Below are 23528 nucleotides of genomic sequence, written 5' to 3'. Positions count from 1 at the left end.
AGGATTGATGACAAGTATTTTCTTTTCGATACATAATTTAGACTTGTGAATGTGAAACTCATCACTTCTGTATATGAATGTAGGTGTATTGGCATTAGATAACATTTCTTCTGCGTCTTCTGCCATATGCTAGGGTTTTATGATGGAGAACCGAATCCCTGCTCTGAAGTGTGACTCGGATGTATTCGTCACGTTTGAAGGTGACAACGTTGTCATGTTACAGGTAGGGGGAGCAACAGCGAAGATGTCAAAGTCCTCTTCAGTCTTTTTTTCACCCCTGTGAAGTACAATTTCAGAAAATGTTTGTTTGATGTTCAATAGTTTTATATGATTTAAACTTTTATAGAAATGATGGCTGCACACATGACTCTTGGAACTCTGAAATTGTAAGAACAGGGACACCATTGAGATATGCTTTTGTAAGGAAGATGCAGACTCAGAAATTAGATTATGTCATGAGATTAACTCAAATTATTCATAGACGCTGGGAAATACTCACAGTTTTCCCATCTTTTGAAATAAATAGTGAAGTCATTGGACCAGTTTGAGTCTGTTATGGTGGGTTGTTGAACTGATTGATGGATTGTGTTTGCAAGGGTGTGACTGTGAGCATGAAGGTGCCTTTGTTAAACCGACTTTTGTACAATCAAACGGTGTGTTTGAAACATGTGTAACAGTTTGCTTCTTATGTTTTGTGTAAGGCATGATGGATAGGATGGATGGATAGGATGGATGGATAGGATGGATGGATAGGATGGATGGATAGGATGGATGGATAGGATGGATGGATAGGATGGATTTCAAAAGTACAAGACAGTTGTAGGAAGTATCAGTGTGAACTTGAAGTCAAGCTTACTGGCGAGTAAGATGTAATTCCTTGTGTAATCTGCCTGTGTATAGTCAACTGAAGTGTCTTTGTCTGGGCTGCAGTCACAAGAAGAAGAGGGGCCTCTGCCAGCTGAGCTGAACTCAACTCAACCCTTAACGATTGTCCCAAAATCGCCTAATAATGATGACAATCCCCAACCAATCTTAATCAGTTTACTACTGACTTTAAAAAAATAAGACCAAAGCAGATTTTGGATGTTCATAGTTACTTACCCAAATTGGAAGTGAAGGGGTTAAGAAAATGGATTTCCCCAATTTATTACATGGCTTCTGTGTCACTGGTGCTCAGATGGCGATTAACATCCATCTCTACAATAAAAGGCTTGATTTGGTGTTTAATATAGAATGTTTATTTCCCAGACTTGTTTATCAGAATGTGGATTAAGCAGGAAATCAAGATGAATGCTGATTGTCCATCCCTGTCTCTATTGACCAATATGTACACTCACCTAAAGGATTATTAGGAACACAATCACATGGCAGTTGCTTCAATGCATTTAGGGGTGTGGTCCTGGACAACCATTTCTAGGGTTTACAAAGAATGGTGTGAAAAGGGAAAAACATCCAGTATGCGGCAGTTCTGTGGGCGAAAATGCCTTGTTGATGCTAGAGGTCAGAGGAGAATGGGCCGACTGATTCAAGCTGATAGAAGAGCAACTTTGACTGAAATAACCACTCGTTACAACCGAGGTATGCAGCAAAGCATTTGTGAAGCCACAACACGCACAACCTTGAGGCGGATGGGCTACAACAGCAGAAGACCCCACCGGGTACCACTCATCTCCACTACAAATAGGAAAAGAGGCTACAATTTGCACGAGCTCACCAAAATTGGACAGTTGAAGACTGGAAGAATGTTGCCTGGTCTGATGAGTCTCGATTTCTGTTGAGACATTCAGATGGTAGAGTCAGAATTTGGCGTAAACAGAATGAGAACATGGATCCATCATGCCTTGTTACCACTGTGCAGGCTGGTGGTGGTGGTGTAATGGTGCGGGGGATGTTTTCTTGGCACACTTTAGGCCCCTTAGTGCCAATTGGGCATCGTTTAAATGCCACAGCCTACCTGAGCATTGTTTCTGACCATGTCCATCCCTTTATGACCACCATGTACCCATCCTCTGATGGCTACTTCCAGCTTCGTGCCCTGGATGTGCATCCCCCAAATCTCCATCAACTGCGAGATGCTATCCTATCAATATGGGCCAACATTTCTAAAGAATGCTTTCAGCACCTTGTTGAATCAATGCCAAGTAGAATTAAGGCAGTTCTGAAGGCGAAAGGGGGTCAAACACAGTATTAGTATGGTGTTCCTAATAATCCTTTAGGTGAGTGTATAACTGTACTACTTTTGCTGGTGGCACAGCTCTGCTTTCAGGAACTCAACCTTTAACCTCTGACCTGTCTCAGGTGGTGGTGAAGGAGCTCATGACCCAGTACACCAGGCAGCTGGGAAACAGCGTGGGGGGTGGACTTATCAAAACATGGGCCAGCTCAATGTCTGACAGCTTCAGAACAAGGTTGGTACATGTTACATTTGCAATGGAGGGTCACGTATTGTAAGTATATTAAAAAAATGCATACGAAAATATGAACATTTGGGATGACATAGTGCCCCTAAAATGCAAAGCTTTTTGCATTTTATAATTTTTTTTAACTCTACATCTCTGGTCTTGGCTTCTGTACTTTAGTCAACCGCCAGCTAATACAGTGGGTGTAAGCTACCCTACATGACGAATTGGAAAGGCGAATGAAGCATATCGCAGCCAACTATCAGGATGATGAAATGGCCGTGGTGATATGAGTGGCAGATTGGACATTTAGACAGGACACTGGGGTTAACACCTATACTATTATGAGGGCCACAGGACTAAAGAGAGTCAGTACACTCGTTTAATGTCCAATCTGAAAGACAGATCTATGGTTGACAATACACTTTTATAGACACTTCCTGTTTCCATCACACCTGTCTGCATTTTCTTTTGTACCGCAATACTTTTTCTGCATAAAAATAGTAGCTAAAAATGGGGTTACGGTCTTTAAACCTTTATTGGTCTGATCAGAGAATTCACATTAGTTACTCTTTTTCTTGCTAGTGGGTATGGTTTTATATGCGCAAAACACCCATGATCCCAAGTAAGTCAGCTCTTTGTCAAGTTTAGTTCAGCTGTATTTAAGAGCGTTTTAAACTGATTATGATGCTCTATTTTCTTTGCAACACAAAAACCCATAAGTCTACCATACTCAGCTCCTCTCAAAGTCTTTATTCACATCTCTTTTCTCACAAGCGGATGCATAAATGTTTAAATTTTTCTTTGCTTGAAGTGGAACATAAAGCGTTAAAGTTTCCCAGAATAAAGCCCACCCCCTTTTGATTATGCACACTGCTTCTACAATAGTGTGGTTTTCCACTGTCTGCTGACATGTTGTCTCCCACTAGGTGTCAAGTCTGTTTTCCGTTCACAGTGTAGAAGTTTGACACGATCCCTGTGTGTGGTTGGTCATGAGACAACATGTCAGAAGTGTATTAAGCCATCTGAAAATGTAAGGGATCTTACTAAAAGTCAACGGGAGTAAGATGGGGTGGGTTTCATTTACAGTTGATTTAAATGTTACAATTGGTGAAATTTACTACCACATTGTCTATTGTAGATTAGTAGGGTGTACATACACTATATATTTACTTTGTTTAATTAAATATTATGTGAAACTGTGGAATTGTCTGTTCAGTGCTGTCTGTTCAGTCTAATTGTTGGCTTGAGCATAAAACCAAGTTAACACTAAACCACACACACACACACACACACACATACAGAATCCTTAATGGCAGTTATGGCTGTAGAAGGGTGTGTGCTTGTGCATGTGTTAATACACTGAAATAGTACACCATCTGACCCTGTCCTCATGTCTGTTCACTTTAATGTGTGCTTGTCTTACTCTGCTAGCTTCCTTGGCTTCAATGTAGATACAGTGGGGGATCTGAGTTTCCTTCTGAAGGCACTATCGTATAGGGAGCGGGTTCTACAGCGCACGCTGGCAGCCAGACTCTACGCAAAGGTCCATGTATCAGCTAGTCTAGCTCATTTAAAAGCATTGCATACCATTATAATAACTTCAACAACAAACATTTTAAAGCCATCATATTATTTAGCCAGTTTTTACGAATACAAATTTGATGTTGATACAGCTAGGTGTAAATTGGCATAAGTTACCACAGGAGAATTGAAGAAATATAATCAATAATTGATAAACGCATAATAAAGCTTTCTGTTGCCCTGTCCATTGTTTATTTCAGGTACAGAAGAATAAAGAGGAGTTCTTTCATGCCTGGAACTCCTGTCTCCATCATGTCACTGGCCTGGCATTAGCACACATACACAGAGGTGGGTAGGAGCCTTTACCAACAGTCATCCACATCTGCCAGCTTTTACTCCATTCAGTCTAGAATGAAACTGCATTAATGAGGGCTAGACCAATTAAATCATATGTGAATCATAATTCTCCCCACATAAAAAAATATAAATGCCACACTAAGATATAATCTGCATTTTCTTTTACTAAGGCTGTGTGTAAACGGGGTGCAGGGGTTTTTGCATGTCTGTGTGTGTGTGTGTTTTACCAGTGTGACTATTTAACACCACCCCTGTCTCTTACAATACCATAAACTTTCCATTCTCTCATTCTCATCCCACACAAACACACAAACACACACACAAACACACAAACACACAGACACACAGACACACAGACACACACTTACACACATAGTCAGACAGACAGACAGGCAGACTAACAGCCTAATAGACAAATAAAGACAAATAGCCTGACAGGCAGACACACGCACACAAACAAATGCACATGCACACACATGCACATGCGTACACATACACATGCACTCTTCCAACCTTAACTAGCCTCAAGGTACTGAAGAACACAAAGGTCTCTGATGTTTGAAAGATAAGAGAGTCTGAAAGATAAGAGAGTCTGGGGGCAGACTGATACTTGAGGCACCCTCAGTATGATGGGTTTGTTGAAATATTCAATGTTGATGCCGTAACATAACGCCTTCTCTCTGCAGAACAGTTTCCTCAGTTGCGCTGTAGTTGCGTAGTGCTCCTCTGTTCTGCACAGAACCCAGTGCGATGGGCCTGACATGGGTTGGTGGTTGTACCTAGTATCACTATGACAGCATGTGATGAGATCCTTTAATGTTATGAGTGTAGATGTTTGTGTCCTCACCACAACTGGTCGATGGCCAAATATTGACTCTGAACTGCAATTGAAGACAACAAAAATGTTGCATAATAATTAAATTCTGTGTCATTTAAAGATTATTAACATAGAGATACTTTCTTTAGTAATTTTAGTAATTGACCCTTATTCATGCATTGTGCAACATGTATGTTTCTTTTGAGTAACATTGTAATTTTATTTGCTCAGGGGTCCTTATGAAAAAATGTTTGCACACATTTCTCATCCTTTCTTTGTTGTTAGGACATGTATAGGATTAAATCATAATTTATTATGTACATTATCTGTTAACAGTCATGATTGAATCTGCATATGCATGTGGTATGCTGTTTTGTGTGACAATATAGCTAAGCTAAGAACTTCAAAGGAAAACCCAATATTTCATGAAGTTTCCATTTATATGTGGTTTAGCAAGACTATCACTGAAATGACACTGAACAACAGTGACCCACTGCCTAGCTGGGTAAAGGCACTTTTTATTTAACCTCATTTTTTTTTTTTTTCCATAGTAACGCTAGAGCAGTTTGCTCTGGCCGTAAAAAAGTGCCCAGCCGAAGAAGACCACACCTTGCTAACAAAGGTATGTGTGAAACCAGTTTTCCACTCTTCTGTCTCTTACCACTCAATAGGAAACCAACAAATCTGCTTTTGAGTCATCACTTAGGTCCTATGGAAAGTTCTCAGAAACAAAGCTTTGAACACATGTAAACACAGTTCCTCACAAGGTAATAATGTGATGAGTAAACACCTGTCCTGTCCACAGTTTGTGTTCATAAGGAATACAATGTAAATAGGTAAAATTGGTTTCCTTTCATTCTTTCTGATTAACTGTCTTTCAACTAATATGTTTTGTTTGTTACTGTAATTCTGGTTCTCTGAGAGTACACATGTTTATTTTTCTCATCCCGTCATCTGTCACGGTAATCCGCCATACACCCCAAAAAAAAACAAAGCCCATCCTTGCTGTTGTCTGTTTTTATTCCCCACCGAATTGAACCCCTTTTTTCTCCCAGCCTATTTTGTTGTGTCCAATTTGTGATTATGACCTTTATTTTTTGCAGGAACCTCTAACTAAACCAATCTAACCTCTAACTAAACCAATCATTAAAAACTAAACAGTTTTTTAAAACCTTTAGCTAAAATCAGAATAATAATGGATTATGTAATCCTCTTTTTTGCCGTCATGGCCAGATTACATTGATTTCACTTAAAATGTTTCTTCTGAAAATGGAGAAACATTCCTCATAATACAACAAGAGGTCTCTATTATTCTCGGCAGACAATATGTTTGATTTAACACAAACATCAAACATACATCCCTCATCCTGATTAATCCTAAAGAATCATGCACACACAAATACATTTGTTTTACTAAGTTTGTGGAGCCAATTTTTGTCAACCTAAACCTAACCTCCACACCCCTAATTTTAATCCTAGAGCTACCTCCTAAAACTAAAACCATAAACCTAATTCTAACCACAACTATGGACCATTTACCTTTTCATTAATTGTAGAAGTGTCTTGTCAAAACACTGTCAAAAGACTTTGTTAACATTTAACTTTATTTCCCAGATGAGAGCCTACGCGATGTAAAGATGTATTGTGGGCTAACCTTTTTACTACCATTTTTATCACATGAAAAAAAGCAATCAATAACTGATTTATCTTTGAAACCACTACTTAATATTCGGAACCTAATGAAATCATGATGTAATATAATTTAAAGACAGTGTGTAACTTTTGTCTCCATGTGTAAGGTCAAACAGTCAATGCATTGGTGCTCCATACAGCCACATACAGTACAGTACATGCTTCTCCTCAATACTTTTTTTCTAAATTGATATAAAATCAATACACTGTAGTTTATGTAAGCTTACAGCTATGTTAGATGCATTTGTTGGTGATGAATTCATAAACATCCATGAATAATATGAATGATTATAAATATGTTTCAATGCCTAAGCATTTAAATTACTGTAATTTTTTAAATATACCAAAAAACTAATTTGGTATGTAAACTAGCTATTAATAGCTTATGAATAACATTTATTGTAAAGAATTGCTAGTGATTTGAGTCTAACATCTGAATACAAGGACATGCCTTGTGATATTTTAAAAGAGGGATTCATTTGTCTGTCATATGAAGTTGCTCCATGTGACAATGCTGTTTACTATTTAATCTAAGTTTTGTTCATAGTGACACAGCTGATCCTTTTTTTTAAATCTCCTTTTTTAGGTGTCAGTATATAGGTTATAATTGGAATAAGGAGTAAGTATAACGGTAATTCATAATGAAGGCTTTGGTAAACAGCAACCATAAGTGAACAACACATCAAGTGTTAATCAGATCATTTTTTTACTGGACAGCGAACTGGTGAACATCCAGCCAACCCTTGGGTGTTTCTAACATTTTGTTTATGCTATCCCAACATTTTGTTGATAGGATGTTGTCCTCGTTATTACGTAAATTGCACAATGTAATACTCAATTTAACTCATCAATATTTATTTTCAAAGTAATTACTCAAGGCTGTGGTCAGGGCAGTTCTCTGATGTTGAGAACATTCTCAATAATTCCTTGGTACAGCCTTTGTCTGTTGTGCATTTTTAAAGGGGAAGTCCACCTATTTGTATGTGTGGCCTTATTTTCAGTCTTACCACATTTGTTGTTGATCCCCTGGAACACAGTTTTGTTATACATTGCATGATTATAGAGAAAACATTTTGCTGAGTAATCACTATATTGTAATGATCAAATATATGAAAAGCATATTAGAAATCATTGTAAAAAAAATCAACACCATCTCTCTTTTTTTTTTTTTTTTACAATAGTCCTCTGCGCTATGAATGCATGTTTGAATAATGCTGTAAATGATGTATGGCTGTATGGGATTAAATAACGAAATGCAACATCATTCTGCAACATCATTCAGAACTTTGATATATGAGTTAGTTTGGGGTGTTTTGATGGGTCGAAACCCAGATTTTGGGTTGCCAGAGGTTGGGGTCATGTATAAACTACATAATAAACTACAGGCATGCATTGGATTGCTTTTGCATTGCTTCCCGAAGGAAAAACAGTTGAGCGTTAAGTTAGAGAATTTGATACCTTGTTTATTTATACCTTTTCATACTTTTGGGGGGGGGGTTACATTGCCAAAATTGCGAATGATACAAACGATGTGCCTAAACAAAACCTTGTGTTTATACCAGTCATTTTTTTATTGGAGAAAGGTCCTCACATAAAAAAATATATATGATTATCAAGAGAATTTGTGTACAACTGTAAGCAGTTTTGGAACAGGGTTCCAAAACTTCTCCAAATAATTTTAATGTGAAATACCCATTGACCTCTTCTCATAAACCAACCAAAAACAGACCAGCAAAGTATCAGCAATATTATTGAGATCATGGGTTACCAACCTTTTCTCCCCAGGGCTTCATTTTCCATATTTGTAAATGTTGTTAACCTATATTAAAAAATAAAATAAAAAAATACACCAACTATTTAATACAAACCAAGGATGTATTTCCTACCCTCAAGAAACATTGTCTTCCTGATTTGGGATTGTGCCCCACTGGCTGAGATCCCCCAGATAAATATAATGTTATGAACATAAGAACAAGATTACATTTATGTACATGATGTACATTTAGTGCATTCATGTTTTAATCTTTACGGTATTTAGCATTGAAATCACAACACGCCTTGGGTAATTGCAGCATTCCAATAATTAAATGTTTCATTGTGCGCTCTGGACCAAATTCTTTTGAAAGACCTCTCTGTATTTCTCTCAGTTCATCCATTCGTCAATCCTGATAGGTTTCCCTGTCCATACCTCTGAGAAACCCCCATAACATGGTGCTGCCACCACCATGTTTCCCCGTAAGGATGATCCTATTACCTAGGTGAGCAGTACCTTGTTTTTTCCCAGTTTTTTAGCCAGACGTACCATTTGGCATTCAGGCTTAATATTCAGATTTTGGTCTCATCAGACCAGATAATCTTTTTCCTCATCCTTTCAGAGTCCTTCAGATGGCATGTCATATACCTTTTACTCAGGAGCAGCTTCCATCTAGCCACTCCACTGTAAATTTACAATAATCTTCAATGGCCACGGTAGCACTTTTGTTGATAGGTCTCATTGTTTTGTAACTTATGTGTTGATTCTCAAAGGGTTTACCGCTATTAACTCTTCCATATAGATCATAGTTCCAAGGTGTTATGCTGCTATATTATTGTGCTGGGGGATATGAGGAATGCACTTTCTAACTTTTCTCAGTCTCCTCCAGTTTTACATTTTAGGAGGAGATGAGGTCCTGGTCCACACCTGCGGAGTACCTGGCTTGGGGGCCCCCGTTGCTGTCCCTGTCCTTGTCCACCTGGTCATACTTTTGGTGGACTAAAATCAAATAGACTCTGGATTTAGCCCAGAGAAATTCATAAATTATTCCAATTGGACTCTTAATATCTCACCCGGCACAGCCGGAAGAGGACTGGTCACCCCTCTGAGCCTGGGTCCTCTCTAGGTTTCTTCCTAAAATTCGGCCTTCTTAGGGAGTTTCTCCTAGCTACTGAAATCCAACACTACTGTTGTTTGCTCCTTGGGGTTTAAGGCCGGGTGTCTCTGTAAAGCACTTTGTGACAGCCCAACCAAAGAATTGAACAAAGCTGCAGCAACATGATCAACCTAGCACTCTGGACTGTTGAATCATTGTCCTTTTGGCAGGTTCTCCCATCTCTGACACTCTCTGAATCTCTGTTAGATTGGCAATTGGGTTATTGGTCACCTCTCTGACCAAGGCCCTTCTTTGCCGGTAAATTAGTTCTTCCAGACAGCCAGCTTTAGGAAGTCTTGTTGATTGCAAATATAATTTCATGCTGATGGAGCCCAATGTGCTCCATGGGAAATCTCAATGGTATAGCAATTTTTAATAACTTTCCTCAAATCCATGCCTTGACACAATTCTGTCAATGCATGGATCTGAGGTAAGTTGTTTTTTGTTTTGACATACAGAGTGAAGTCTGGGTGTTTTCCTTTCTAAATCATGTACAATTAATTGAATTTGCCAGGTTTTAGATACATATTAAGCATACGCAAAGGACACATGCATCTGAGCTCAAGTTGGTGTGTCCTGGCAAAGGGTCTCCTTTTTTTATTTTGCGTTTTTTAACTCTGCAATTTCCAAATCACAATTTTGCTTTCTAATATTTAATGTCAGATTCATAACTTTATAAATTCTTAATTTCAATAACAATAAATTACAAAATTATGTCAGCATTTTTCTGTGTTGTTTCGTGGGTCACAGAAAACCTTTTCTGAATTGTTTTTTTGGGTGCCCCTTTGAGTACATTAAAATAGTGTGTATTCAGTTTTTGATATGAGAAATGTAAGTCTTCTGTATTACTACAAATTAAATAAATGTATGCATCAATTACAGTCACAGCAGGAGTGAAATTTCTACATTTAAAAATTGGAAATGTTCCCTTTAAAGCACAGAGAGCCTGAAGTCTCCCTAAAGGTTTTCTGCATGTGACTTGTTGTGCCTCAATGAAACACTTATTTAGCTATATTTTCTTCAATAATATTTGGGTTGTCTGACGAATAGAGAGTGTTTTGACCTAACTGTTAATTTTAACTCATTTCAACATTGTCATAACACATGTTCAAGTTCATAACAGAGATGTTTTCCCTTCTCCAGAGGTTAAATTAAGAAATATCACTAAAACAGTGGACAGTAAAGTCAAAGCGTTTAGGTTTTAGGTGATGGTCAGTCGTTACTGCTCATGTGTTGAAAGGATTGGCACCACACATTGATCAAGAAATGATTACATATATATACCCTACCGTTCAAAAGTTTGAGGTCACTTAGAAATGTCCTTGTTTTCCATGAAAACATACTTGAAATTAGTTTGAATAGGAGAAATAACAAAATCAATAGGAAATATAGGTTAGAAATAACGATATTTAATTGAAATAATAACTGTGTCCTTCAAACATTGCTTTCGTCAAATAATCCTCCATTTGCAGCAATTATAGCCTTGCAGACCTTCCGCATTCTAGTTGTCAATTTTTTTAGGTAATCTGAAGAGATTTCACCCCAGTGCTTTGGGTTATATAGTGTTGTATGAAGAAATTGGCTCTAATCAAGCTTCATCCAAAGGGTATGGCATGGCGTGGCAAAATGGAGTGATAGCCTTCCTTCTTAAAGGTCCCTGTCCATATCTGTGCATATCTCTGACCTGTACATATCTCTGTACATATCTCCCTTGTACATATCTCTGACCTCACCACCACCAAAGCACCCCCTGATCATCACACTGCCTCCACCATGCTTGACAGATGGCGTCAGGCAGTCCTCCAGAATCTTTTCATTTGGTCTGCATCTCACAAATGTTCTTCTTTGTGATCCAAACATCTCAAACTTAGATTTGTCTGTCCATAGCACTTTTTTCCAATCTTCCTCTGTCCAATGTCGGTTTTTCTTTTGCCCATTTTAATCTTTTCTTTTTACTGGCCAGTTTGAGATATGGCTTTTCCTTTGCAACTCTGCCAAGAAGGCCAGCATCCCAGAGTCACCTCTTCACTGTTGACATTGAGGCTGGTGTTTTGCGGGTATATTTATTGAAGCTGCCAGTTGAGGACCTGTGAGCCATCTGTTTCTCAAACTAGACACTCTAATGTATTTGTCCTCTTGCTCAGTTGTGCAGTTGGGCTTCCCACTCCTCTTTCTCTTCTGGTCAGAGTCAGTTTGCGCTCTTCTGTGAAGGGAGCAGTACCCAGCATTGTATGAGACCATCAGATTCTGGACAATGTCTCGCATTGGAATAGCCTTTGTTTCTCAGAACTGGAATAGACTGATGAGTTTCAGAAGAAAGTACTTTCTGGACATTTTAGCCTGTAATCAAACTATTGCTGATGGTCCTGATACTCAACTACTCTAAACAAGGCTAGTTGTATTGCTTCCTTATTCATCACAACAGTTTCCAGCTGTGCTAACACATTTGCAAAAGGGTTTTTGAATGATTGATTAACCTTTTAAAATGATTAACTTGGATAAGAAAACACAATGTGCCATTGGAACACAGGACCGATGGTTGCTGAAAATGGGCCTCTTTTACAACAATAACAATGTCTACACTGTATTTCAGATCAATTTGATGTTATTTTAATGGACAAAAAAAATAAAAAGTCTTTCAAAAACAAGGACATTTCTAAGTGACCCTAACCTTTTGAACAGTAGTGTATGTATTCCACAGATAATAAACTTTCTTGATCCATCCTTGCAGGTGCTAGCATCTTGTGTATTTTGGAATGGGAAGGGATATTCTACCCGTAGACTTGCCAGAAACAAGAGAGTTTCTTTTTAGCGGGATGGAGAGTTTCCAAGTCACAATTGCATCTCTCCTCTCAGAACCCTTATTGAGCATTTGATCTAGCTGATCTAGGTTTCCTAGAATTTTGGTTTGACTACTCAAACACAGTGGGCATCCCTATTCCAGCCCAACCAAAGAATTGAACAAAGCTTCAGCAACATGATCAACCTAGCACTCTGGACTGTTGAATCCTTAATTTAGACCAGAAAGGTCTTGTTTTTCTCTCAGTGAAGAGTTGTGTCGACAGTGTAGAGCTGAGTGTCTGTGCTCTTTCTATTTTCCATTCCTGTCTTTTGATCTTCTTTGTCGGTTTGCTGTCAGCACCATCATCTTTAAAAATACGAGATATTAGTTCTCACACTTGTTTTTCCATTCCGTTTATGGTCCTCTGAAAACATAGAAGCAGCTCTGACTTTCCAGGAACAAACTTTTTATTGTAACACACTAAACGGATGCTGTTCAGAAACGACTGTGTATGTTTGGTGCATACTGTAAAGCTGGGCACCCAGGGAAGTTGCTCTTCCCAATTAAAACAACAATACAAATATTTACAAAAGATATTTGTTTGTATATGTTGCATGTTTACATATGACCAAGTCAACTATGAAATATATTTAACATTGCTTTTTTGTGTGCCTTTTCTTCTCTTTAGTTTTGTCTGCTCCATGGCACTAGTCTGGTGTACCAGGAGCGGGCCTGGTATTTGGAGCATCATTACCTAACCCCGACCACCAGCCGTCAGATACGCACTCAGGTAAAACATCAGACTCATACAGCCAGCTATAGAGGTTTGTCATTCCCCCAGGCTGGCAATTAGTATTTGTACTTCACTGCAAAAAAAGATCTCAAAAATAACTAAATGACAAACAAATGGTCCAATCTATCAAACAATATACAAACGGGGTAAGAAAATGTTAATTGTAACAAAAGATTTACTGAAAACCAGAGGGGTCCTTAGGGCATACTTACTATTGGGTTTTTCATGGGAAACACATTCTGAGTTCTCCTGGGATGATCATAAGTCAGTTACGATATTTTCAGGATGCTATGAATGTTAAATTAATCCCCCAAGGATAGTATTTTTGTAAAAAAAGAAAATGGTAAATTCTGAGGACTCCTGGGAGGATTGGGGTTTTGACCAGGGTGGAATTAAAATAAAATCACAGGTCTGTGTATTCGGGTGTGAATACTTTCCGAAGGCACTGTATATTTGATGGATGAGGTAAGTTTCCCAATAACTATGAAAAACATTTTGAGTATCTTCGTAGAAAGTTGCATCCAAATCATTATCATAATTATTAGATGTACATAACCCTAGATTATCTCTAACTCCTGCACATTAACTCAGTACTGGTACTCCCTGTACACTATATGTATCCATAGCCATTCATAGGGAACCTAAGCACGAATCTCCTGCTATGTCAACAGTAAAGAACACATTCACTGTGTCTCAGCGGAGACACTGAATCAAACTCTCCACTCAGCACAAGCAGAACTGACAAACATCTTGACTTTAGAACATGTCCACTCCATACAGTCAGTACTATAAAAACAAACCTTTTCTAAAAACAAAATCTTTTTTTGGAAGACCAAAGGAGTCAAAAGTAAATAAATCGTTAAATAATTAATTAAATAAATATATTATTTGAATGACACATAATTATGAAATATTTTTTCATAATGCCACTTTTATAAATAGTATCATATTTCATAATAATACATTTTACTTCCCAATGGCTTATATCATCACATGAGGTTTTTTCATAATATCATGACCTTTTTCATAATTTCAAGACCTATTTCGTAATTACAGTACATAACTTTTTTCATAACTTTGTGGGATTTTGCATAATATCACATCATGTCGTTTTTCATGATCAAAAGCGATATGTCACTTTCAGCCGCTGATTGACAAATCCAACTGAGCTAGCTTCACCGACAGTTAGGCTACTTGTATGTGAGCAATATGAATTTTTCTGTCATGTTGTTTTTCATTTTATACAGCCGAGCTACAAAATGTTGCTAAAATGCTTAGCGTTTGTTTTTCTTGGCAGCTGAAATTATTTTTCCATATAGGCAACGTATGAATAATAAGATAATAATACAACCTAACGTATTATATTGTGTTAGTTTTTTTATTGGTGTAGCCCCTGACATGTAGCCTATTTGAAATCTTAACTGCTCATTTGGTCACCTTTACATGTTGTTTGTTAAAATCCTACATATTTTTTATTCATTATTTAAGAAATGAAAAGTCAACATATTAAAAAAATAAAATGTTTAAATTATGTCTTAAAACCAAAAATTAATGGAGCAAATTTGCAGCAGCAGTTTTTATACCTGTGAGCGAGGGGTGGTTTTTGTGGAGCGGTTGGGAAAGCCTTGGAGATGTGGGCAACAATTGCTCCGAGAGCAATGAGATGAATTTCTGACAGCACAACTACACTTACATACTCTGCACCCTAGCAGTGCAGTAGCCTAAGTCACTTTCTCACAGTACAATTGCATCTTTGTTCCAATCATGCTCGTGGCTTTCCCTCCCAATTTTGTAATGTCTACAGTAACTTGAGACAATTGGCGAGGCACCTTGTGCTAGACCAGTGGTCATTGTAGGTGTGACCAGGATTCGAACACCGTGTGCAAGGACGCAGTGAATTAGATAACTACACCACACGGAGGACCCTGAATATAAAGTTCTGACTGTAAAATCATCATAGGCATAATATTTCACCAACTAGTCAACTGAGCTTAATTTAGGCTTATATTAAAACTATATGAATGAAAAAGGTTGGGGACTTGCATTGAAATGCAAGCCATACTGATGGTTACAGTGCTCTCATGGGTGAAAAATAGGAAATTTTCCCTAGAACAGTGACTAATACTCAAATGTAATCGCAATTTTTTTTTTACCTATACTCACCTCCATCTCCATCTTTAAATGTCCCTATCTCCTTTTATCTCAGCGTACTTGACCCCCCCTCCTCCCCCTCTATTTTCTCCTCTCTCTACGGATAAATTACTGCAATTAGTGTAGTCCAGTCACTCTTCTCCAGATTATCTCTAGAGACCATCTCCCAGTCCTAATTACCCTGATCCATGACCACTGGATGCATCCATTCTGGTGGCTAAAATTGCTCCCCTACTCAAGAAATCCAACAGCCAAAAACCATAGACTGGCCAACCTGGGCCCTCTCCAATAAAATGTAGAGCATCCTGATGGGCTACATTCATGTGAAAAATAAGTTCACCCCCTGTAAACATTTTTTTTATAGTGGTTGAAATAATATTTGCCTACCCGGTTGTCAAGGGAGAGGGTCATTTAATTATTTATTGCTGCATTTGATAGTCGATTGTTCATAATGTTTGTGGCTCGATACTCGTTCTTACAAACTCTAGCTCACTCAGTCTCATCTCAAAGAAACTTCCGGTTGTCCTCACCTTTATAGACATGCCAAACAGAATTACTGTATACCCACTGGCTACTTACTGTCACGCTTTAAATGAACGTGACAAGCATACACTTCGACCTTAATGATTTGCAATGATTTATTCATAAAAAATAAACAGGAATGCAATTTCATAGTGCTAAAAAAGGAATTATACCCCTAGATTCAATAGTTGCTTTTGCCCCCTTTGGCTGAAATAACTTCATGTTGCTGTTTCTTGTAACGGTCTGTCAGTCTATTAAGATAATGTGGAGGAATGTTTGCCCACTCTTCTTTATAGCACTGCTTCAACTCCATCATTTTGGAAGACTGTCTTGCATGCTCAGCCCACTTCAAGTCCCCCACACAGGATTTTGATAGGATTGAGATTTGGGCTTTGACTCATGGCCATTCCAGATCCCTCAATTTCTTATTTTTATTTATAATTTTTTTGTCTGTTTTGGATTATTGTCCTGTTGCAGGATCCATGTTTGGTTCAGCTTTTTGACAGACGGCCTCACCTTTTCAAGAATTCCCTGGTACAATATGGAATTCATAATTGAGTCAGTGATGGCAAGTTGGCCAGCCCTGGGGCAGCAAAGCAGCCCCAAACCATACTTTCAGTGTTTCCATACTTTATCGTTGATATGTGGTTCTGCAGTTCAAAGGAGGAGCAGAGGCTTCTTCCTTCCTGACCTCCCATGTTGGCCATGTTTTTGCAGACTCTGACAATTGACTGATCCACTTTGACATTGATTGTGGCAAGGGAGTCATTAGAGACTTTTTTATATTTTGGCCAGCTCTTGTCCTGAATTTGGTGATATTGCCAGTCTGGAATTTTCTCCATTTGTAGATGATGCATCAGAAATGGATTTACTTCAAATTGCAAATTGGAAATTTGTAACCCATCCCAGACTCATGGGCATACATATCCTCTCTTCTTAGGGTCTGTAAGTCTTTTGATATGTATTTTGATCTTGGCATGATGTGATACCACACACCTATATGGATACAACAAAACCAGACCTAATTTAAAATCTCTGTTGGGCCTGTTTTGGTGGAAAAAGGAACATTTAGGAAATTGTTGTTTGTTTGTCTGTATTTTATTTTCTGTCTTTAATAGCATAAATGGTTTCAGAAGTTCATAATTTTTTTCTGTGATTTGTTGAAATTTAGCTCAGATTTCCATGTGTTTAAAAAAGAAGTATGAAGTATGTTTAAAAAAGATCACTTTCCAGGGGTGTGCTTATTTTTTCCCATGACTGTATATCACAGCCTTTTATATGAAGTGTTCTGTACACAACTTGAGGGCCCTCTGTGGTGATGCCTGGGGTCACTGGGGTTATGTGGCCCCAGCCAGGACGTTCATCTGAAGTCTGCACAACTGGATACACATACAGTCATTGCCATAAGTAGTGGCACCCTTGCACTTCATTCAAATAATGTACAACATTTTCTAGGAAAAATTCAAACATCTTTTGGCATCCACGTACAGTATCTCACGAAAGTGAGTACACCCTTCACATTTCTGTAAATATTTTGATTATTTATTTTCATGTGACAACACTGAAGGAATGACACTTTGCTACAATGTAAAGTTTAGTGTACAGCTTGTATAACCGTGTACATTTGCTGTCCCCTCAAAATAACTCAACATACACACATTAATGTCTCAACCGCTGACAACAAAAGTGAGTACACCCCTAAGTGTAATTGTCCAAATTGGGCCCAAAGTGTCAATATTTTGTGTGGCCACCATTATTTTCCAGCACTGCCTTAACCCTCTTGGGCATGGAGATCACCAGAGCTTCACAGGTTGCCTCTGGAGTCCTCTTCTACTCCTCCATGATGACATCATGGAGCTGGTGGATGTTAAAGACCTTGCACTCCTCCACCTTCCAATTGAGGATTCCCCAAATATGCTCAATAGGGTTTAGGTCTGGAGACATGCTTGGCCAGTCCATCACCTTCACCCTCAGCTTCTTTAGCAAGGCAGTGGTCATCTTGGGGGTGTGTTACCATGTTGGAATACTGCCCTAAGGCCCAGTCTCCAAAGGGAGGGGATCATGCTCTGCTTCAATATGTCACAGTACATGTTGGCATTCATGGTTTCCTCAATGAACTGTAGCTCCCCATCCAGCCCCAGACCATGACACTCCCACTACCCTGCTTGACTGTAGGCAAGACATTTGTCTTTGTACTCCTCACCTGGTTGCCGCCACACACGCTTGACACCATCTGAACCAAATAGGTTTATCTTGGTCTCATCAGACCACAGGACATGGTTCCAGTAATCCATGTCCTTAGTCTGCTTGTCCTCAGCAAACTGCTTGCGGTCTTTCTTGTGCATCAACTTTAGAAGAGGCTTCCTTCTGGGACGACAGCCATGCAGACCAATTTGATGCAGTGTGTGGCGTATGGTCTGAGCACTGACAGGCTGATCCCCCACCCCTTCAGCCTAGGCCATCTTTATGTAGAGCAACAATTTTTTCAGATACTCAGAGAGTTCTTTGCCATGAGGTGCCATGTTGAACTTCCAGTGACCAGTATGCGGGAGTGTGAGAGCGATAACACCAAATTTAACACACCTGCTCCCCATTCACACCTGAGACCTTGTTACACTAACAAGTCACATGGCACCGGGGAGGGAAAATGGCTAATTGGGCCCAATTTGGACATTTTCACTTAAGGGTGTACTCACTTTTGTTGCCAGCGGTTTAGACATTAATGGCGGTGTGTTGGGTTATTTTAAGGGGACAGCAAATGTACACTGTTATGCAAGCTGTACACTAATTCATAGTTGTTCCATATTCTTTCCATTTCTTAATACTGGACTGTGCTCTCAGGGATATTCGGAAGAATCTCGATTTTAGAGTGTTTGGATGATGCATGTGGCGACCACAGGAATCCCCTTTCCATCGCTCGTTGTATGCTCACTGCTACTCCAGTTGTTCACAGTTAGCTGTGACCAAACAGCAGTGTTTATTATGAAGGCTATCCCCACACTGCAGAGTATGTCGGAGCCGTTAAGACAGGGCAGTCGACAACACTCTGCTAGCATCTAGACAGCAGGTGATCAGGCCACGTGTTTGCTCTGCCTTAAGAACAATATGACTGCTGCTCACTGTGTCAATACTACTCATTACTCCTGGACCCACCACTGGGAACAGCCATTGAGGAGACAGTTATTTCACTTGGTGCCAAACTGAATTTTTCCGTCCGATGAAATGATCACTCGGACACCGGAAAAAGTTAAGAAAAGTAGAGAGAAAGGGAGAAAAGAGAGGCGATGAGAGAAATATGCAAATGAAGTCTGGAATAGGAGCTGTGTTCAGATGTTCACACATGCTTGGTTTCCGTACTCATCATGTCAAGTACGCTATATTTAAATGTTTCGATAGTTGTGAGATTGTGCACCTCCCAAGCCTGTGTGTTTAAGCCATCTTTCAGAGGTGAGATCCTCTGAAGGTGGAGGAGTGAGAGTCTGTGAAAAACAGAGCAGATCATTGTGACTGTCTTTGCTTATCATCACACAGGCCATGCAAATGCCCGTGCCCATCTGACGGCCCTGTGTGTGCCTGGACAGTGAAGGCAGCTCATGATCATCTCTCCAGATTGATCTCTATTCATACACCTACAGTTCGTGCTCCCACTCACCGACACATTGCTATTTACTGTTCTTTTGTCAGTTCCATTTTGGAACTGTTTCTAAGGATCTCTGTTTTGTTTTTTTGCTACCATGTAGCAACAGGTTTTTGAGTTGGAAGTAATATCTACGGGGGTTGTAAAAGCCAGGTGTTCTCTAAACTAGCCCCCATCCTCCTGTACTGTACTTTACAAGGACTGTCTAATGAACGCTAATGAAGGATGATGGTCTTGGGGTGTCTTGTTGAATTACTGACTTTGAGATGTACGTGTCATTATTTAATTACACACATTAACTATACACACTAGACATCTACAGTTTATTAGCATGATAGCTCCAGATGATCTTGCTTAAGGCTCACAAAAAAAGAGCTGTGTGTGTGTGTGTGTGTGTGTGGGCACACATTTACGTGTGTCCCTGAAGGATACTGTGGGCACGTGGGGGGAGTTGTTTGTTGAGAAGACAAAGCACGGTTCTAACACATAGATGTGGTTTTCTCAGCATGTGTCCAGCCCTTCAGAGTCACATTGTGCCATTGTGGACAGAGTTCTATCACCGTATGGGAAACTGTGCCCCGCTGGGGGGCGGCTACTTTAGCTGTCAATGACTAGTCATCAGTAACCCCAAATGGAGGGAGAGCGGGAGGGAGGGGGTTTTACACTCATTACACTGAAAGAGGATGAGGGTTCCAAACAAAATGGGACAGAGTAGAATTACCATCAAACCTGCCCAAGTATGATTTGGAGCCTAACACTCCTCAGGTAAGACTGGGATATGCAAATGAAAGCCTGAAGAGTCGTCTGAATGGAACACTTTATCACCTGACACTGTTTTTTGTCATCTTTAAAGCAGCCTTTTTACATAGGATTGACTTTGTTTTATCAGTATTAGTTAGGACATAATTACATCCATGTTTTTTTGCAGTATTTATCGGAAATATACTCTTAATACCATATGGAAAGTTAATGCATTGAGAATTGACAGTATACTGCCGTCGAGACAAATGTGATACTGCTCTTTTGATTAGGAGCCACTAGGTGGCATTAAAGATGGACATGAAAAAGCTTGAACATTTTGGGGCTAATATTTAGACTTTCTACCATTGTGTCTGCTCTCTCTTCACATCACAGACTCAGTTGCTGAGTCAGCGTTCAGGCGAAAACATAAAATAAAGTACAGCCTATTAAGTGAAAGATATAGGAAATTTAATAAGCATTGTGCTGTATTTCTTCACTCTGACTCACTGATTTGTGGAGTTGGCTTGCATTACTCACCCTTTCCACCCCATTGGTTTTAATGGGCTTCTGAATGATCCACAGGCAATTCTTGTCCCACATCCCTGACCCATAAGGCTGTTAAGTTTACCCTCCTACTGATTAGGAACAATTACATCATAGGTTGTCCTAAGTTTATGATTAACATCACTGTCTACACAACAGTGATGGAATACTGGTCAGCAAATGGGGGAGACTGTCTGCACCTGTGACTCCAGCAGTAAAATGCAATTAGACTAACCAATCTCGGTGTTTATTGTGATAATTTGGTTAGCATGTTTGTAGTTGCCTTCCTGTTAGTTGCACCGTGAATACAGATAACTCAGATTGTGTTTTTTTTTTTTAGAACTGAATTTCAGAGCGATGAAGTCAGTCAGATTGTTATTGCATGTTAACAGTTGGGAACACTTAGTTAGTCTGTGCCAAACGTCCCAGTCTAATATTTTACAAACTTGCATAAAGCCCTCAGTAATGCGAGTACACTGTTTCTCATAGGCTGTTCAGTCAGTTGTTACTCAAAGTCCTGTAAATACAGAGAGCTCTTTTACACTGTTCAAAAGAATTAAGGGAATGTGTAATAATCATAGCATAACACCAAGTCAATTAAACTTCAGTCTGTCCAGTTAAGAGGCACAAGCAATTGTCAATCAATGTCACCTGTTTGGGTGCAAATGAACATGACAACAGGTGCACTGGAGGCCTAGCAAAACAACCCCCAAAAAGGTGGTTTTACAGGTGACTGATTCTTCTCTAGTTTTGTGTTTTGTTAGTGTCCTTGTCACTACTGGCATCATGAGGTGGTATCTGCGGCCCATTCAGGTTGCACAAGTAGCCCAGCTCCTCCAGGATGGCACATCCATTTAGCTTGATTGCCATTTGCCAGAGAACACCAGAATTGGCAGATCCACCATTGGCGCCCCATTCTCTTCATAGATGAGAGAAGGTTCACACAGACGCCACCAATTAGTACCACACACTGTGCAGGAGCTCAGTAATGCCCTGATCCAGGTTTAGGAGGAGATCCACCAGGACACCATCAACCGTCTCATCAGGAGCATACCCAGACGTTGTCGGGAGTACATATAGGCATGTGGGGGTCATACACACTACTAAGTCACATTATGAGTTGCTGTGATGAAAGTTGGAACAGCCTGTTATTTCAGTTATTTTCTTTGATTTTTGGTGCGAGTTTGAATCCAGCCCCTTGATCGGTTTGTGAATTTGTTTTCCATTGACCGTTGTTACGTCATATTGTTCTCAACGAATTACGCAATGTACAGTAAGGAGTTTGATCTTATATATCTCATATATTTTGTTTCCCGGTGTGTGATTTATGCGTTCCCTTCATTTTTCTGAGCGGTGTATTTAGACTCTCAGGGGAGTTTGCTCCTAGATCACTTATATCCTCATGAGTCATACAACACCAGTCACCTGTCTGCCTGCCTAGAGTTGACTACTGCCTGCATCAGAACGTATCACCAGTTCATGGTGGCCGATGCTGCTTGCATGCACTTAACTTGCGAGATTTTTCTTTCCAGATTCCTTCACGACTGACCATGTTCTCACACTCAGTCATTGATTATGCTGATCTGTGTAAACGTGATTGACCAACCCCTGTTGTGCTGTGTCCCCCAGTGGGTGGAGCTGTGTAGATCAGTGAAGGATGTGGCCCTGAAGGTGGTGTCCGACTTCAACGTTCCCTCCTGCTGCATTCAGGCCCCCATTGCTGGTGTGGCCAATCCTCAGGCTGAGTGGGCCTTCCATCCGCTACCACAGTACCCCATCGCAGCCTCCAAGTTATGAGCTCTACTGTGCAGTTTGCTGGCTGGACTGGCGTATATGAGCACAAAGTGGCTCATAGCGTGACTCATCACTCAGTCCTCAGTGAAAAGCCATGGGCTATGTTTAAATGTTCATACTAGCATAGCACAGAATAATGCATTGTATTGGCCATGTGTTCTTAATGTTGTAGTGTGGATATCAGAACATAGCCTGTGGTTTTTTGCCCAATCTGGACTGGCTCTGTAGACTACAGGCCAGATGTTGTCTAGACTAGTGTCATTAGCTGCAGCCAAAAAAATAATTGCAACGTGTGATTTGCAAGTATCCTTTTAATGCATTGTCATTTAAATCTTATTTTATTAAAAAGAGTGAAATGATTGTGTTTTATTTGTTATAAAGGCATTGGGGAGTTTTTGTAATTTGCTTGGTCCAATCCATTACTTATCAGACTAAGTGTTGCTTAATAAATATGCTAATAGGTGTGTGAAATTAAAGTTTCCATGACAGCAGTGGGAAGCAACTATATTTTTAACTACTATATTTTCCTTATTCTTAAGACAGACTTAGGTAATGTAACATTTGATACTGGTTTATTTTCTTGCTAAGACCTGGTATAGGCCTGAGACAGTGCCACATTACATGCATGTATGGACAGCGAACTGACTCAATAGCTCTGCACTGAAAGCTTCTGAAAGTTAACCAGTGTGCTTTGTGTAATTACTAATTATTGAAGACAATCGCCGGCATATTGGCTACAGAAACACCATTTTTACTATGAATCTGTCCGCAAGCTATTTTCCCCAATCAAAACTAAATAGACCACAATGGCCAATATTCGGTCCAGCAAGACATAGAAAAAATGATGACACAACCATTTTTGTATAT

General features: G+C 39.5%; 1 protein-coding gene across 4 annotated transcripts in view; it reads left to right on the top strand.

Moving 5' to 3' along the window:
• Positions 1-23492, top strand: part of acoxl (acyl-CoA oxidase-like) — a 41439-nt gene extending 17947 nt beyond the window's left edge. For 3 of the 4 annotated variants that reach the window (XM_013134255.3, XM_020047594.2, XM_010869735.3), the window contains 7 exons: positions 134-223; positions 2299-2408; positions 3834-3945; positions 4184-4271; positions 5649-5719; positions 13169-13270; positions 22497-23492. In XM_013134255.3, the coding sequence (XP_012989709.2) occupies positions 134-223; positions 2299-2408; positions 3834-3945; positions 4184-4271; positions 5649-5719; positions 13169-13270; positions 22497-22664 (741 nt within the window). In that variant the 3' untranslated portion in view covers positions 22665-23492. Of the gene's footprint in view, positions 1-133; positions 224-2298; positions 2409-3354; positions 3433-3833; positions 3946-4183; positions 4272-5648; positions 5720-13168; positions 13271-22496 lie in introns of those variants that run through there. The other variant, XR_003781885.2, reaches the window with a different exon arrangement.
• Positions 23493-23528: the final 36 nt, after the last annotated feature.

This window comes from Esox lucius, chromosome 6, assembly GCF_011004845.1.
Source record: "Esox lucius isolate fEsoLuc1 chromosome 6, fEsoLuc1.pri, whole genome shotgun sequence".
Classification (NCBI taxonomy): domain Eukaryota; kingdom Metazoa; phylum Chordata; class Actinopteri; order Esociformes; family Esocidae; genus Esox; species Esox lucius.
Note: the sequence above shows the minus strand (reverse complement) of the source record. Positions and strands in the feature narration are given on the sequence as shown.